Raw genomic sequence first — 20,180 nt, forward strand, 5'->3', positions numbered from 1 at the left:
GTATCCCAAGTTTTTAGTGGTAGTTGGTGGTGATGATGTGACACCCACCACTATAATGGTTAGTGGTGGGTATAATGGATGACCTTATCTCATCAACGTTTTATACATTCTGGTTTTCACTATTTCGTTTTTTTGTACTTCCTGTTTTTTGCATTATGTACTCACAAAAACTTTTCCTTATCTTTACATTGAAAAAAAATCAATTTAAATCAAAGAAGCAAACCACCGGTTTAAGTTATAAAATCGGTCCAATTTTAAAGTTGAAATAATTGCTGGTGTAGTTATTGCATGTTGGCAATTAGAGATGATATTTCTCTATAAATAAAATAGAAGTCTCGAAGTACACACATCTACTCCAACCTTCTCCTCTTCCACAAAATTCATCAATGGCTACAACTCCAGGATTTCTCACTGACTGGCCTTGGAAACCACTTAGAAGTTACAAGGTACAACCGTCCATATTTGGTTTTTGGGTTTGTTTAATATGACACTGTGTTTGTAACTATTAATCTTCAATAAAAATATTATTTCGATGTTTAAATATAATTCTTTTTTCCACTTTTGTTTGAAATATAACATTTAGAAAAGAGATTTGGAAAGAATATATAAAAACCACTATATTCTATTTTAGAATTTCATAATGTAAGTTATCCAAGTTTAATATTTTTTTTTATGTCATTTTGACATGCTATGATCTGTTATAACAAGTTAAAGTGGTTATAATAGATTTTTTCTCCAAATTTAATTGCTTTAATGGAACATATTGTCAAAATTTAGGGTAAAAGTTTCAACTGAAACTCTTAAATTTGACAAAAAAAAAAACATAATATTGTGACATCTTGCAGTTGCTAGAGCAGGTTGGCAAATCAAAAGTGAACATATTAGAAAAAATATAAACTTAGATGGCTTTTCTTAACATCAAATTTAAACTATAAAAATAGCTAATATATTATTGATTTATTGTAATTTGTCCAAGCAACTAAGGCAACTCTGTTCAACTATTCAAATAATTTTGCCAACTATTTTTCTGGAAAGCTTGTTTCTTATTCCAAGTTTATATATATTTTTAACTAAATCACAATAGTTATGGAATTATAAATAAAATATTAAATGTTCAATTTGATGGACAGAAGTATACCAACTTCTTCTTCTTCTTTTTTTTTTTCTTTTTTTTTTTTTTGTTTTTTTTTGTTTTTTTTTGAACAGTAGAAAGTATTATAAAAACTAAAAAATGCCTGTGGGAAGCAGTGGGAAGCTGGACAAAGTACAACACTGTCCAGATTACAAGAAAACAAAAGGCCAACAGAACTAAAAACGTTAAATAAAAAAATGAGATAATACCAGCAAACAAAAACAACACCAAGGTTAAACTTTTGAAGAACATTAAACTTAGACGAGCATCAAACTTTGAAGCTAACATTTAGAATAACATCCCAGAAGTACTCTAACTTCTGGGGAACACTTTCTTGTTTTTTCGTTAATATTTACATATAAAGGTAAATATGTTTAAAATTACGTATTTATATTTATGTTACAAAATAATAATTACATTTAATTGATAAACAAAAAACATTAAATTTATGTGAAAGCAAGAAATTTTGATTACAGTGTTTGAAGTTAAAACATAGTTTCATATTTTCGTTAATATATTAATGGCTCCAATAGTTACTAGCTTTGCTAAACTATCTCTCATCTCTCATGCATCAAATATAATTGAAACTGGATGATGCTAAATGGATCCTTTTTGAAGTAATATATGTGTTGGTCCCACATTATATTATATGTTGTGGGAATATATATGTTGGGAAAATGGATGCATTTAAGATCATAATAAAATTTTCAAAAAACATACTTTGCTAATATGAAACAATTTCTCATGTATTATTAATTATCATCATGTAGTTCAAAGTTTGGATGAATTCTTATCCAAAATATAAGGTTGAGGTGACACAATTCATAAGATATAAGTATATTATTTTCTTCGGCTAGAAATCTCTTTTCTATTTTCGTAATTGATGGTTATGGGTCCATTATATATATATATATATATATATATATATATATATATATATATATATATATATATATATATATATATTATTTTGAGGCCATAAATTTTTTATGAGACATAAAGAGGTAACTTAAAATACTTATTTTATAAATCAAAAAATTATAAAACAACTAGAATAATGACAAAATTGACAAAAAAAAACTAAAAAAAATAATTTTTATTAATTTCTAATGTTTTTTCCAAAAAAATAAAAATACAATTAAAAATACATTTAGAAAATAAAAAAAAAATCTACGTGCAAATATTCCAACCATAAATTTGTTCATGAATTTTTTCTTAATAATTGTATGTTCAATAAATTTGTTCATGATAATTTTGTAAAAATAACTATATATGTAATATATTCTATTAGAATATTCTAAAAGATTCTAAAAAGTCTATAATGTAATATTCCCGTAGAATAATACGCATACATACGAAATATGAGTAATATGCACGTAAAAATTACAAATTTTCGTTTATTTGGCATTTTAAAATATGTTTATTGACACCCCATATATATATATATATATATATATATATATATATATATATATATATATATATATATCCTACCTAATAAATGAAAATAATTTTGCCACATTTCATTTTTTCATTCATTATGTCACATGTCATTTTGTCAAAATTTTGAGATAATTTATGTTCCACTTGTCATTTATTTCATTATTCATTTTTGAATATATCATTAATTTAGTTTCTATAAATTAAAAATACCATAATAACTATATTAATTTCGAATTTCAAACTTCAATTTCAATTTTAAATAAATTTACAGTTGAAAACTTTGTATTTAACATTTTGTTATAATTAGCACATTTAGTACACGAGTCTGACAACTAAACACATAATTTTAATTTATTTTTTTCATGTTTTTTTTATTTTTAATATTTCATAATTTTTACTTATTTCAAATTTCATATTCACATAAACTTGCCGTTTAATCATTTTTATTTAATATTTTGTTTTAATCAACTTGTATAGTATATATGTATCACAAATTATATATATATATATATATATATATATATATATATATATATATATATATATATATATATATATATATATATATATATATTTGCCGACAAGAAAAAATGGCCACCATATATCCTTAAAATTGGCTTTAATTGTGTTTATTTTAAAAGTGGCCCACCATCAATTGTTTGCAAGGATTGCAACAGTTGAAAGAACAAACTGATTTAGCCCTCAAACTTGATCTACATTACAACTTGAAAGAATTGTAAAGCCACTGTTGTGGGGTGGTCTTAGTTTTAACAAATATGTAGTATTTCAACTTAATATAATGTCCAAAAAACTTCACATTATATTGATCTATAAATAATTTTAAATGTAGTCATTGCATTACATCAACAAACCAAAAGCCTTAACTTTTACTTTACTAAAGCTGTTTTCACAAACTTATTTTACGAGTCATATCAAAAAATAAAAAATCAATATTAATTTATTGAGTAAATAAAGAAAATAATATAAAAATACTCTAAACAGCTCTTTCTCTTAAACTTGAAAATTAACAAACAATTTGAAGATATTTTGAAATAAAAAAACTTATATAATAACTTTTTGTGATTTTACGTAGTTTTTTTTAACCGAATAAACTTAATTAAAAAAAAAAAACCTTGTATTGTTAATGTGAGATTAGTATATTTGGTAGAGGTTTTGTCTCTTAGATTAAAAGTTTCGAGTTTTAATCTGAACATTAGCGAATTCTACTAACTTGGTGATATTAACTTTTAACTAATAACCAGTCGTTCAAAAAAAAACTCTCATATTGTAATGTTCTAAGTTCGGTCTTATATTAGTTTATTTTCAATCTAGGCAAGTTTCAACTCTTTGAATTTATTAAGTAAGATGTTTGTAAATATTCATGGGTACATATATGTGAGTTTTCTGTTTTTGATTCCCAACAATGAATTCTTTTTTATTATGGCATAAATACATGTATCTTGTTAACAATGAGTTTTCTTTTTACTATTGAGCACTAGTTTTAATCTTTTTATTGGTTTCCTATGGATTTTTCTCTTTTTTCACTTCACCGGTTACATGGTGTTTTTAGTTGTTCAGTCAAAATCCGGTTTCCAACATTTTGAATCAAAGCGAACCAATTTCAATAAAACTAGTTTTCAAACAAATCAAGTTTAGATCGATTAAATCCTCATGCACATCGGATAACCAAACAGGTTTACATCAAATATACTTGGTATGATATTGGTATCAAATTCTTTTTTACCAATTACCGGTACATGGTTTGGGTAAAAAAAATTTCTTCGTATCGTATCATATTCACCATAGGAGATATAACCTTATTTTGGTTTCTGTTTCCAGAAAAACATACATACTTGTATCTGTGTCATTCTATTCCCATCAAGTATATTTGTTTATACTGTTATACATTATGACTATATATATGTGTGTGATCATTACATAATATTTTTTGTTCTAATTTTATTATTTTTGTTGGATGATGTCAAAGTATGTGGTATGGGCACCATGGGTGGTGAAGAGTACATATGATTTCATCACATCGGATGCAAAAGATAGAGATTATGGCCTTATGTTGATCTTTCCCTTCATGTTGTTCCGAATGCTCAACAATCAGTTTTGGATTTCACTCTCTCGTTACAAAACCGCCAAAGGCAAAAACAGAATTGTTGACAAGACCATTGAGTTTGACCAAGTCGACCGTGAAAGAGATTGGCATGCTCTCTCTCTCTCTCTCTCTCTCTCTCTCTCTATATATATATATATATATATATATATATATATATATATATATATTTCCGTTTAGAGAAAATTAAATAGATATCGTTAGAGAATACATCGTGAAGTTATGAGTTACACTTGTTACTATAAGTTTTTGATGAGTTCCCTAATGATTACACCAATGGATCGAAAAACAATGTGCAAGTTATCAATTTGCCCTTCTAATTGCCTTGAGATTCTACGGATTCACCATGATATACACCATGTAGTGTCGACAGGTTCTATGGTCTATCCCGCCTTTAAAATGCAATAAAAGTATAAAACCACTTATTCCTTAAGAAAACAAAAGCAATAAAGTAAAAATGCCAAAAATACCTTTTTAACACATATTCTGTGTTGCTACAAAAGCTTGGAGATAGGGTCAACAGTGGAAAACCAAATCAATTGTGAATTAATTAAAATTTCACTTTTTCTTGCAGGGATGATCAAATAATATTCAACGGGTTATTGTACTATATCGGATTTTATTCATTAGATGAATCCAAACAATTGCCTCTTTGGAGATTAGATGGAGTGATCATTGTAACTTTGCTACACATGGGAGTCGTAGAGTTTCTTTATTATTGGCTACATAGAGCCCTCCACCACCATTACCTCTACAATCGCTATCATTCTCACCATCATTCTTCAATCGTCACCGAACCAATCACATGTAAATCATATCTCTACCATCCTCTTGCATTAGGGGCATTTTTGTCATTTTGCTCACAACTTTAGGAAAAATCGCACCAATAATTCTTAAATAATCACGGGTCCATCACATGCAAATCACTGCCTATTGTTGATGTTTGTCATTTGACTTGCAACATCATAAAATAAGTGTAGTTTCGTCATTTTACTTGCATTGGTACATAAACATAAAGATTTCCTTAATCATATATCCACCCTAATTTACTACCCATGAATGCATCCTCATTTGTTGTCAATGGTCCCCGGATGTAGAATTGTTTTCTTTTAGGTATCTTTATTCACTCACATTAAATTGCTTCATATTTAATGGTCGTAAAGTTTGAAAGAACACCTTAACATGAAAATGTCCAAGTATTAATGCATGAAATACAATTGCTAATACAAATTGGCTTCTTCAATGATGCAGCTGTGATTCATCCATTTGGTGAGCACATTGCCTACTTTATGCTGTTTGCAATACCATTGCTGACCGTGACCCTAACCAAGACTGGGTCCATTGTTGCATTCGCTGGCTATGTTACCTACATTGATGTGATGAACAACATGGGCCATTGCAACTTTGAGCTAATCCCGAAAATAGCCTTCTCAATCTTCCCTCCTCTCAAATACCTGATGTACACCCCTACGTAAGTATATATGCTCTCATGTCCAAATATATTATATTCAGAAATTATTTTTATTTATATAATAATCGAAATATATGGAAATGGTCACCTTATCATGATCACACATATGTATGATATCCAAGTGGTCAAGTGGAGAGCAACATGCATAATGGCATGTACACAACTTGAAGATCTTTCTTAATTTAGTCGATTGTGATAACAAGATTTCCTAGTACTGAAAACAAACTTTTCCAGGAGATGTACTAAAACACCATTTTAATTATATTTTAAAAAATCTTAAATATCTATCTTTTCTCATACATAGTGGAATCTCAACTTCCTTAGGAGATCACGTCATAATAACTTGATAAGTAATTGCCTTATGTGGTCATTTCTTAATAATTGTTTTTATAACAAATAATAACAAATTACTTCCTTTCCATTTTCTGCTTTTTATGGCTTGCGATATGTGTCCCATTTTTTTTAACTTTATTAATTTTCAATCATTTAAGTTAACAGTTATAATAGTTATTTGGCGTTTTATAACAAAAATGTGTTTCCCTTCCTTAATTTGTCTACCGGAGATCCAGGTTTAATTATTCTCTTTTAAAAAAAACTCACAGGTCACAATGAACAGGGTAAAGACAATCCACCCCATTTGACCCTATATTTCAGTCTAGTTCCACCCCAATCAAGATTTTATTTTCATAATTTTTCCCTAAATTTTAATTTTAGTTATGATTTTGGTCTAAGACTGTTTTTTTTTTTTAATTTACAAATCTAACAAATTTTTTTGTACGGTTTTGGCTAAACTTTTATATTTCGTTATGAATTTCGTCTAAATTTTTTTTTTATGTATAAAAATTATATGTTTCTTACAATCCTTTTCTTTTTAGTAATTTTTTACTACTATTTTTGCATATTTTTACAACTTTGTTTTTTTTACATAATCTTTTTACAAAGTTGTATTATTTTTTTTTTTTTACATCTTGGACTTTCTGCATATTTTATTAAAAAGATTCCGTTTTTTTTTAATTCTTTTTTTTCAAGACATCTTCCATTTTTTACATATTCGTTTACATATATTTTGGTTTTTAAAAACATGTAACAGTTTTTTTACATATTAATTTTCATAAATCAGAAATCTATTGTTTTGCGGCATCGCATGCTACATCTAGTTACCTACATAATGTATATCACATTCTCGTAAAGTTTTATTATTTATATCACCAACCTACGAGCTATTTTATATATATATATATATATATATATATATATATATATATATATATATATATATATATATATATTTATTTATTGTTGTTTAGGCGTCAATGCCTCAATGGGGACCATTTTCATAAAAGTTCTGGTATTACAGGGTATATACAAAAACTAACGATTGAAACATTAGTGGTTTGCAAAAGTGTGAATGATACAAGTATTAAAAGAAGATTGATGATACTTCATTTCTGTTGCCATTTGCAAGGCATTTGAAGTGCCCATATAGAAGCCCTTATCAGTCAGGGTTTGTGAAATTGTGGGTGGATAGTGGAAATTCCATAATTTTATTGACATGAGACATGAACAATATTAAATTTTCACTATGACACCCTAGTATAAAAATAAATATATGATATTTGAAAGATAATATGTTTTACGGAGACGATAATTTTGGTGGTTGGATATACGTAGTTGTTTATGCTCATATATATATTTGTTAATAAGACCACTTTTGTCTGTATAGGTATCATTCTTTGCATCATACTCAATTCAGAACCAATTATTCCCTGTTCATGCCATTCTACGACTATGTCTATGGCACACTCGACAAATCTACAGACACATTGTACGAAAAATCACTTAAGCAGGAAGATGAGTCACCAAATGTGGTACATTTAACACATCTAACAACTCCAGAATCCATCTACCACATGAGACTTGGGTTTGCGTCGGTTGCTTCTAAGCCATACACATCTCCCAAATGGTACTTGCTCATGCTATGGCCTGTCACGATGATATCAATGCTAATTACTTGGATTTATGGCAAAACCTTCGTAGTTGAAAGAAATGTTTTTAAAAATCTCATAATGCAAACGTGGGCCATACCAAAATACAAGATACAAGTACGTAGATGTATTTTTTTTAAACTATTTATTCTTTTCTTATTATATATATTTTGAAAGTAAAATGCTCAACTTTCTTGGAATTTCTTTGTAGTATTTCATGGAATGGCACAGAGAGAGTATCAACGAATTGATTGAAAATGCGATACTGGAAGCCGACGTAAAAGGGGCCAAAGTTGTAACTCTAGGTCTACTCAATCAGGTTTTGCTTTTATTTTTATATATTTGAACTTATATATTGTTTTTGAGATTCACATCTAATATAAACTTTTATATGTTTTTCATCTCCAAAATCTTGATTCTTGTATTAAAAGGTTAAATGTATATCATAATATGTATTAATGAGTTGTAAAGTGTGGACAATCACTTCGTGAACTTTATACAGCACCTTATTCATGTTTTTTTTTGGGTGTTTTTCATAAATATATGTTGTTTCAAACTATTTCTAAAAATTCGTAGCTTTTATTACGTGGATTTGATGGAAAACCATTATGACAATCATCCAAATTAAATATATATATGCTTCATCATATGTATTTTGGATGATCCTCAGACTGAAGTTATATGCTTGAGTTATTGATAATATTTATAGGCGGAGGAGTTGAATGGAAGCGGGGAGCTTTTCATAAGGAGAAATCCGAAACTAAAAGTGAAGCTGGTGGATGGTAGTAGCCTAGCAGTTGCTGTGGTTCTCAATAGCATACCCAAAGGCACCACTCAAGTTGTTATTAGGGGCAACTTCAATAAGGTTGCTTATTCCCTTGCCCTAGCTCTATGTCACAAGGGTATTCAGGTAATTTCGCTTTTAATATCATCAACTTTGTTTTTGGTTCAAGTAACTATGTAGTCATGGATTAGTAACTGTTTTTGGGTTCGAATTACACATGCTTTTTTTTTTTTTCAATCTTGGGGCAATGTTAAAAAAACTGTATAGTGAGATTTTATTTTAGGTTCAATTTCAATTTTCTCCTAAAGATTATCTTAATGTTGATTCAACGTGTTGTAGGTTTCAATATCTCGATCCCACAACTATCAACGACTTAAATCAGAGCTTGAATTGTCCGGTGATCAAGATAAATTGATTACTATGAGAAGTTGCTCACAAAAAGTAAGTTGTAATTATTGAGTTTTCAAGTATCTTTTGATTACTAGTAAATGAAATAATAATATTAAATTTGAATTTTGTAAAGATACTATCTTTTAATTACTAATAAATAAAATAATGATATTAAATTTGAATTTTATAAAGGTGTGGTTGGTGGGAGATGGGCTAAGCAAAGAAGAAGAGTTAAAGGCATCAAAGGGAACCCTAATCATCCCTTACTCTCAATTCCCTCCAAAGAGAGTGAACAAAGATTGTTTTTATTATACTACCCCTGCCATGTTGACTCCCAAACATCTTGAGAATGTTGACTCTTGTGAGGTTAGTACAATATATATATATATATATATATATATATATATATATATATATATATATATATTAATTTATTTACAATCGATCTTGCAACCACAATCATTTGCTTCTTTTTTGTTTTATATGGCTTATTATGATCACTAGTGAATCATATATAATTCAAACTAACGTGTGTCCAACTTAATTGAAATAATAAAATCAAAATGTTGAAAAAATTTGGTGGTCGACATCAACATCTTACAATTGTTCACCACAAGTTTTCAAAGACCTAAAAACATGTTTTTTTTTGTGTGTGTGTATGTGTGTGTGTTATTTATAGGTTGTTTTTTTCATTATTTTTTTCATTTTTATTCTCACACTTTAAATGACCAAAAATTCAAAATATATTTTGATATATGTTCAAAAGATTTTTTTTTGTTAATCATCTCATGATACAATTCACGCCGTTCCAAACATATTTTGGGCCCAGGACGAAAGAAAAAAAAATGGGCCTTTAAAATACACAAATGTTATCAAGTTCTTTATAATAACTCAATAATTGAAAGAAAACTACTTGTACTATATTCTAAATATAACAATTTCCATTAAAAAAATGGGCCCCTTTAAAAGATGGGCCCTGGACGGTCACCCCTATCGCCCAGGGACAGGCCTGATACAATTGTTAATTTATTTATCTAATTAAATGGTATAATGGTGTCCATCTATAATATTTAATGGTGTCCAATAAAAAAATATAATATAATCTCTTAACAAAATTTCCAAATCAAGGGGCATCCATGAACACCCCTTATCTCAATGTAAAATCGCCTTTGCTCATGATACACCAAAACCTCTTCAAAGGGGTCATCGAGCTAAATGAAGTCTTTTGGATTTAGGTTATTATGGTAAACTGATATTTGATTTTTTTTTTCTGGAAGAATTGGTTGCCAAGAAGGGTGATGAGTGCATGGAGAATAGCTGGAATATTACATGGCTTAGAAGGATGGAATGTTAATGAATGTGGGAATGAGATGTTCAACATTGATAAAATTTGGCAAGCAAGTCTTCTACATGGCTTTACTCCTCTGACGACATCATTTAAATAAAACTTGAAACCTATCAGTTTGATGTTTTGAGGGTATTCATTTTTATATTTAAAGCTACTCTTATCTTTGTTAAACATATATACTATTGTTGATAATATGTAATCGGGAAATTTTTATCCTCTAATATTAGTTTTATATATATGTTATGAATTTTGTTAACTTTACTTGGCTATTATATACTGCTATGAATTTACAACCTTCTTTGGTTTTCGTATAGGGCCCACAAATGGTTTGGACCGGCCACATATTATGCAGTTTGATTATTTTAATATAATTGAGTATAACATTTTCTACGCTGAGTATAAAATTTTGACCTTGAAAATTGGGCCGAATATTGAGATAATATATATATATATATATATATATATATATATATATATATATATATATATATATATATATATATATATATATATATATATGTCATTCTGGCCCACAAAACGTTCTTGCAGATGATTTGGTTGATTTCCATGATAGTGTTCAACTCTTGTTAAAAGCAAATTTTGTTAAGTTTACTTAACTTAGGCTATCGGGTATTAATTTTTGGGCCTAATGATAGGAAAGTCTTCATTTTTATCGTCTGTATTTCTGATTCATTAAAGGCTGATATTTGAATTTTTGACCTTTTAATTTTATATAGGTTTATTTAGTAAAATCGAATATTTCTACAAACTTGAAGACTTTAATAGAAAGGAAAAAGAAAAAGATAAAACCAAACATTTATACTAAACTTAAAGCTTTAAGGAACCAAAAATTCAAAAAAAAAAGTAAAACTATAACAATTTTTATCAAATTCAAGAGCATTTATTTCATCAGGCCCGTTTATCTATTACATATGAATTTAGAAACTTTTTGGTTTTCTCGGAAGGTCACAAAACATTTGGGCCGGCCACTTGTCATGGAGTTTGACTACTTTAGTTGCCACTCGTAACTTTATTTGTTATACTTAACTATTCTCTGCAATGAGATAAAATTTTGACCTTGACAATTGTGCCACATATGGGATAATATCTTTACTCATTTGGTGAATTCTAGTTTAGTCATTGTTTTGGTTTTCAATTCAAATTCCTAGATCAACATTAGCTTTGTCTAGTCTATTTTAACTACATCTCTCTTTTTAATAACATTATCTGTATGTACTGTGTTTGCCCAGCTCCGTGTTCGCTCTCTTTAATGAATGTTTTATCTTTGCCGTTCAAAAAAAAACTACTTCACAACACAAGTTATATATTTCATAAATGATCGAAATTTAGTATCATTTATGTTGACCAGTGGATCTTCACACGAGTTTTTATTTGTTCGTTAAGAAATTGATAATCGTAAGTTGTAACAGTTTTGTCTAATGAATCCAATAATTATTTATAGCAACTTTAACTCAATTAAGGAAAACGTATTTAGAGGATTTGGTACTCATGGAGTTGCTCGACAAGGGGATGCAAGCCCAAAGATTCAAACCGCTACAAATTACATTGTATTTCTCTTTTACGGCGTGTTCGGCAAAAGTGGCTGGTAGCGTTTTGTTGAACGCTACATTAGATAGCTTTTAGATTTGAAACATTTTGTTTAAACTAACACTAAAAGCCTGTAGTGTCAAACAATATTTTTTGTTCAAAATGGAACGTTTTGTCAAACGCCAGAAGCTTCCAAACGCTCCGTGCTATTATTATTTGCATCCACTATTTGTTTTGATTGTCCGTCTCCTCTGAGGTAACTACTTTTTTAGCTATATACTAATATGTTTATCATCGATCTTACTCATAGGATGTCCCACATCACATGATGCTAATTACATTTCATGGTAAATTATTGAAATTGAAAAACGTACATCAATTTTTTCTGAAAAATATAAAACCAAAAACCATATTGAATGCTATCCATCTATTTCCCTTTTAAGTATAACATTTTTTATATAGCTTATGCCTAAAATTTAGAGGGTTAACATTAGACATGCAAAAACTAACATGCTACACCAGCTTGACGTGAAATAAACAAGTTTCAATATTATATTCCACCGGTTTAATTAAACGTATTGATGTGACACGCATATCATCATATATCTTCACTTCATCATCATTTACTTTATAGGAATTAATATTAAAACTCTGCATTTCAGTTGTACCTCCGCAAGTTCTACTACCTTCAATTTAATTTTGTCATATTCTGATATTAACATTTCCGCAAGTTCTACTACCTTCCATTTAATTTTGTCATATTCTGATATTAACATTTCTCCTCTTGCAATAGTATAGATCTATCGCCTCTTCATCTAAATACTCTAACATTACTAAACGAGTAAGTTACTTAGCACTTCACAAATCAATACCTAATTTCATAAACCTAGTCATGTATGTTAAAATCGGCTTAACACACTATGAAATTATCGTACTGATGTGATAGAAGTCAATTGTCACTTAGTATTATTAAATAACATGTCACACATCTTGTATATGGTACATATAATCTCTTAATACAACACTCAAACTGCATACTACATCGCAACGAGTATGCAAAGAGAGACGACAAAACATATATCCAAATCTGAGAGACGATATATATATATATATATATATATATATATATATATATATATATATATATATATATATATATATATATATAGTCACATTGTAATCGGCCTGTGACACACTCCATCTACTAAAATGTCGCACGTCCTCGTGCGATGGTAGATGAACTTTTGTCCCTTTAAAATGACATTTTTTCTAATGTCAAGTACGATCGCACACCAAAACACTAGATCCCAACCCTTATAATTCAAGTCGGAATCTTCAGCATGTGGTCACCCCCATACTTCCTTTCAGGGAGGCGGAAAATTCATCGGCAGGTCGACATTAACTTCGCAGCAACCCACCAACTATTTTGTACTTCTACGGACCCCACAAAAATGTGCTACCATACCGGCATATCCTTATTTGATTGGCTCTGATACCACTTGTCACGGAATCAAGTTTGACATTACTTTTTGCTTGTGCAGCTTATTGAGGTCCTCCATAAAACCTCGATACTAGCTGAGATTGTCATATTTATACATATTTTTATAAGTTATTTCATTATATTTTAATGGTATTTTGGTCTAAATACAAGGACTTTTGGTACTTATTTTCGTAAATTACATATTTTAGCTAGAAGAAGACATTTTTGAAGAAAAGGGACCAAAATGGACAAAAACTAGAAGTTGGAGGGTGAAGTTTGCGAATAAAGAACACTGATGCCTCATATGTGTGTCTCAGGACGATAACCACGACATGGTAAACTCTGGCCCACGTCGTGGCGTTTGGAAGATTCCCGATTAGAGTAGATTGCCTTGTCGATTACGATAAGGAAGCAGTTACCACAGCGTGGTGGCGAATTTATGGAAATTTTTCCTCCAATATAAAGGACGAATTAGAAGACCATAAGAACGAGATATTTAAGAGAGATTACCTTTGAGAGACCCTAGAAAACTTGATTTCGACCAGAAGGAATAGAGAAGAAGAGTAATTAGCAAGAAATCGACTTAAGCACTCGGTTTGCTTAATGTTTGATTTAATCTTCTATTCAAGTAGTTGTTTTTCTATTATAATCATGGGCTAATACCCTTAGCTTTCATTTAGTGAATATAAACCTCAATTATTATGAGTTAATATTAGATCTATGTATTATTAATGTTGGTTTTTACTTGTGTTTGGTAGATCAATCATTGCATGTTAATGCTTCTATCTCTATTACCTTGACTTTAAATTGTGTGTAGTTAACTGGGCATTCATTGCATGAATTTGTATTCCTAGTAGTTTATGACCATTAATTGCTAGAGATAGAGATTGGCCATGTCTTAGTATAGGTAATAAAGTTAGTTGCTTAATTGTGTTAGAGATCATTATTTGACCATAATAATTGCTAGTTTGTCCGAATTGACCATAGGAAGACAAACCTAAATCTAGTCATTCATAGTCCAAACATTAAATAAAATCAATTTTAAGTGTCCTTAGTCTACATGACCATTGTGATTAAGGTTCATAAATTGAAGTAAGCTAATTGGTCTGACCATGACAGTTAATGATTAGTAACCAACATAAGTAATCCATAATCAAAATTACTCATAGGAAAGGAAGGGGATTCGAAGCTAAACGAAAGTGTCTTAATTTTCTGGTTATAACTCGTTTTTAGTTGTTTTCGAGTTAATAGTTAATTAAGTTTTTATGAACTTGAAAAATCAAATAAAAAACCTCTTGTCATTAGTTTTTATTTTAATAATTAGATTAAGTTTTAGCAATTTTAATTTCCAAATTGACTCATTACCCTGTGTTCGATCTCGTACTTACTTTACTACACTACTATGTTACTAGGTACACTGCCTAATTTGTGTTTTAGTTTAGTTAAAGAGATAAGGGTTATAAATTTAAAGCTTTATAAGTGATAGTATAAAACGCATCAAAGTTTTTGGCTCCATTGTCGGAGAACGACTGTTCATTTAGAGTTTTTATTGCTATCAGTTAATCGATCATTTTTTTGGGGTAAAAACCACATAAAGTTAATTTTTCTGTTTAAATCGGTTTTCTGTGAAGGTAGCGACCGCGGTGTGGAAATTCATCCACCACGGCACGGAAACTGGCATAACAGTTTTCGATTTATTTAGTTTTTATTCGTTTTATGTGTTTACTTTTGTTTTGTACCAGTAGCACATGATCTAGGGATCTAAGTTTTCAATTGTGCCACCACTTGATGATCCAGAATCTGTATTTCACAAGAAAAAGGATAAAAAGGGTGAAGAATCAAGTAGAGGTTTCCAGTCTGATAAATTTTCAACCAGAAGACTTCAGATAAGAAGGGCAAATGATATGAACCAGAAACAGGAAGTGATTCAGACATAGACGATATAAGTGAGAGAGGACAACCCGATAACACAATGGGAGGAATAACGACAATGACGATGGAGGAGTACAAGAGGGCATATATGGGATGATGTTGGTCAAAGCATTATGACACCATAAATTCTAGCCAGGGTGAACTTCGAACTTAAGGGACATATCCTAAACATGCTAAAGGATATTCCATTCTTTGGAAATAATCATGAAGATGCATACAGGCATATTAAGGAAGTTTTGGAAATAGAAAAATTATTTCAATGTGCCACATGTTTCTAAAGATGCAGTCTTGTTGAGAATGCTTCCAATCATACTAAAAGACGCGATAAAGGATTGGTTGGAGTCACTAGCACCAGGAGCCATCACCACATGGGATAGCATGAAAGAAGAGTTCATTAAGAAATTTAGCCCTCCCTAAAAGTTCGCTAGTTTGAAGAAAAATATTGTGAACTTCCAACAAAATTATGGTGAATCTTTGTATGAAGCTTGGGAAATATATAAATGAATGATTTGTAACTGGCCTCAACATGATCTCAATGTGAAACAAGGATTTTGATTTTCAATGATGGGATAAATGTGAGCATGAGACAACTTCTAGATTCTCAAGGACCAATGACCAAGAAGGATTCAACTATTAACAAAGCTCTTATCGAAGAATTTGTTAAACACTCACGAGAATATCACAACCCAAGAGAAGATGTTACTAGGAGCAAGGTGAGTGTGGATGACGAAAAATAAAATTTAGCTTCAGTCCTTGCAAAGCTAGACTTGATGGATAGGAGGATAACAAAAATGAGGCAATCAATTCATGCAATACAAGTCGAATGTGATAACTATAGCGGACCACATCTTACTAAAGATTGTGATTTGGATGAAAATGGGAACAGGAAAGCTCAAGTTTGTTCCTCAAGAAATGATAGATTTGATGAAGATTGGAGGAGACCAAAGAAATAATGGAAGCCTTATGAAGAATACCAAAAAGAAAAAGAAGACAAATATTGACAACAAGGTTGTGGGATTTATCAAAAAGAGCAAATTCAAGTTAAAAGGAAACCCGATCTCGAATCATTGTTGAATAGATTTATGGCAGCAAGTGAAAAGCGGCAAGACAATACGGATGCTACCTTAAGGAACCAACAAGCATCTATTATGAACATAGAGATGTAAGTGGGTCAAATAACCAAGCTCATTCAGGAACGGTTGCCAAGTATTAATTCAACTAATAGCGGTTCAAGGTCAAAAGCACAAGTGTTAGCAACCATAACTGAACATGGAGAAAATAAAAGACCACTAGTATTCTTAGGTACCACCAAAAATGTAGTCCACTCAAACCGAAGAAGGAATGATAAATAAAAGCTCGAGCTCTGTAAAATTTCCACGACGTGGAAACTGGAAACCATTACAAAAGATTTCCTATTTGAACTATATCATCCGCCACTTGACTACCCAGTTTTGACTCAAAGTAATCCACTAGAACAAGAACATAAGAACTTCATGGAACAAGTAAAGTCACTCTCAATCAATATGCCATTTGTGGAGATGATTGCAAAAATATCCGAGTACGAGAAATTCTTGAAAAGTCAAATAGGAAATCGGGGTGAACTAGATAAGATTTTGAATGTGATACTTAATGAGAAAAGTCCAGATGCTGTTAAAGATGGTATTCGAATAAAAATAGAAGATCCAGGGAGATTAACATTGCCTTGTGAATTCGGAAATACAATAAAAAAAAAAGGGATAATGACGAAAAAACTACTATATTTTGTCACATTTTCTGGTTTAACCACCAATTTTTAATAAGTTCCGAAGAAACCACCAATTTTTAGTAAAATGTTTCAGCACGACCACTTTTACCTAATATAACCTATTTTAATACGAAAAAATCACTATATTTTTCTAAAAGTTCGGTTTAACCACCAATTTATGTGTGGTTAAACCGAACTTTTGATAAAATATAGTGCTTTTTCGTACTTAAAATAGGTTTTAATAGGTAACAGTGGCCACGATGAAACATTTTATCAAAAATTGGTGGTTTTTTTGTAACTTTTTAAAAATTGGTGGTTAAATCGAACTTTTGGAAAAATATAGTGCTTTTTTCGTCATTTTCCCAAAAAAAAATGCATTGGCTGATTCTAGGGCAAGCATTAACCTCATGGCTTATTCTTTTTACAAGAAGCTCGATTCACCAAAGTTGAAGACCACTGGGATGGCTATTCATATGGCAGATCAATCTATCACTTATCCTCGTGGGACATTAAATACTTGTTGATCAAGGTTGTAAAATTTGTGTTTCCGGTTGATTTTGTAGTATTGGACATGAAAGAGGAGGAAGATTGGCCAATAATGTTAAGAAGACCTTTCCTAAGGACTACTCATGCGTTCATAGACATCCATAATTCTAAACTCACATTACAAGTTGGGGATGAAGTAATAACTTCTAGAGTAAAGGCAAAGTCAATCAATTCATATGCTAATAAAGATGTATTATTTATGGAAGAAATTGATGAATTGGGCCAAGATGATAAAATAGAAAACGAGCTTGTGGAATTGGAGAAGATGATGGAAAAAGAGATGATGACTACGTGTGAGCTTGTAGAAGAGGAAGATCTTTAGCAAGAAGTAGTAAAATGCACTAAGTCGAGGATTACATGTTCCAATAAATTTGAGACTTTTACCTTTATGAATCCTCATGAGAAGAACAAGGAAGAGAAAGATCTTAAGGACAAAAAGAAGAAAAGTTTGAAATGAACTAATGATAAGAAAAAAAATATGGATAATTCGAAGATGGCGTATAGGAGGAGAATTGCTTTCAAGAGGAAGAGGCTGGAGATGTAAGGATTCAAGGAGATTCCACTCCCACCGAAGAAAACATAGAGTGGAAGGAGTCCGGATCATGAAACCTCAAAAAGAAGCGCTTCCGGGAGGCAACCCGATGGTGATTTTGAATTTTTTTTCTTTCTTTTTGTTTAGGATAGTTTTTAGCTTTTACTTTGGATATCTGTCATTTCGGTCTCTGAATTTGCTTAAACATGGGATTTGTGGTAATTTAGTTTTGAAAATTAGTTTAAAATTACAATTTGACACTCACCACGACATGTTTGACACTTTCCCGTGCCGTGGAAGAACGGTTTTTCCCATTTTTCGTGAGCTGGAGTTTTACCACGACATGGCTTGCCTGATTCCACGTCGTGGCAATCGACGCAGGTGAAAAAAAAGTTTATTCCTCAACTTAAAGATTTACTTTTCACTTTTCCCACTAATTTTCAAATCACACGACGTGTTTTTCATAACTTGAGGCGATTTTATCAAAATTGTCCCTTGGTTTGTCAACATTTTGAAATCAATCTTCCCCAAGAGGTATGATTTACATTCTTTAACTTTCCAACTCTAAATCTAGGTTTTTATTTACATGATTATGTCAAGATTCTTGAATGATCTAGTTGGCATCTTAGAATTTGTGATATTTAGTCATTTTAATGCAAAATTATTAGCTAAATGTTCGATTCTATCAACTTTATGCAAATCTTTTGACTTTAGGATGGATTTTAGGCTGAAAAATCGAGGTTTTTCTCAATCTGTTCTTTACCCACGACACATCATTTCATCCGGCATGCCGTACGAACTGGGCATAACTGATTTTGTTGCTAATTTCTAAAGAATTGGAGTTTGTTGGCTTTTGTTGTTTTCATTGAATGTTTTGCGGAGTATGAAACCTAAGAAGCATTCTAATAATCTAGTATGAAGGGAATTTCTAATGGATCCACAAATTCACAAATGGTTTGATTGGCCTTCGCAAATTGCGAAACAAAAAGTTGGAGTGTTTTCAGTTCAGATTCAATAAACTAAGGAAAAGGGAAATCATTGCAGCTCCAGTTATAGATTAGAATTGGGTAGAAGATTTGGCTCTTGAATCTCAAGCTGAACCTCTTTTAACAAAAGTCCACATTGGGAAAAATTGTCGCTTCATTTGCAACGGTTGAGAACGACTGTTCAAAATTCAAGAACCAGATTTTAAGGAGTTATGTGTGGAATTCTTCTCCACAATTATCTTCAACTTTAATGGAGATGCGAATGACAAGGAAGCCCTTAGTTTTTGGCTTGGAGGAAAGGATCGTGAGTGCTCAATTGTTAAATTAGCTTGGAGGAGTGGACTTTATGATCGTTTGTATGCTATCACCCCTACTTTTACAACTTTTCTGAATGTGTCGTTTGTTGATTTACCAGAAGAACTATTTTTGTTCATGACATTTGGTTAATTTTAGCAAATGGTACATATAATAAGGATGATACTCCAGCAAGCCTCATAAGATCTCCAATTCATAGATTCATTCATAAGCTGATCACCTTTTCTACCAATCAAAGGGAATCCAGGGATAAAGTTCAAGAGAGAGATCTTTTCTTTCTATGGAGCATTCTAAATTCAGGAATATCTTGTAATATTCCATATCATTTGGATTTATTTCTTTCTGAGAAAATGGTCAATATGCATTCTAGAGCACCAATTTGTGGAGGTTATTTTGTGACAAAATTAGATCGATCTTATAGG

The 20,180-nt window shown here is 30.6% G+C and overlaps 1 protein-coding gene across 1 annotated transcript; it reads left to right on the forward strand.

The window, feature by feature from the left end:
* Positions 1-315: 315 nt before the first annotated feature.
* On the forward strand, positions 316-10,968 carry CER1 (Fatty acid hydroxylase superfamily). Its single transcript, XM_079042557.1, has 10 exons — positions 316-446; positions 4,563-4,786; positions 5,272-5,504; positions 5,949-6,168; positions 7,892-8,270; positions 8,365-8,472; positions 8,863-9,063; positions 9,277-9,378; positions 9,520-9,693; positions 10,605-10,968. Exons 1-10 carry the CDS (start codon positions 387-389, stop codon positions 10,770-10,772), a joined length of 1,869 nt encoding a protein of 622 aa, XP_078898683.1. The 5' UTR covers positions 316-386; the 3' UTR covers positions 10,773-10,968.
* The last annotated feature ends 9,212 nt before the right edge of the window (positions 10,969-20,180 follow it).

The sequence above is a fragment of the Lactuca virosa genome, chromosome 4 (assembly GCF_052849685.1).
Source record: "Lactuca virosa cultivar CGN04683 chromosome 4, Lactuca_virosa_CGN04683_v6, whole genome shotgun sequence".
NCBI lineage: Eukaryota > Viridiplantae > Streptophyta > Magnoliopsida > Asterales > Asteraceae > Lactuca > Lactuca virosa.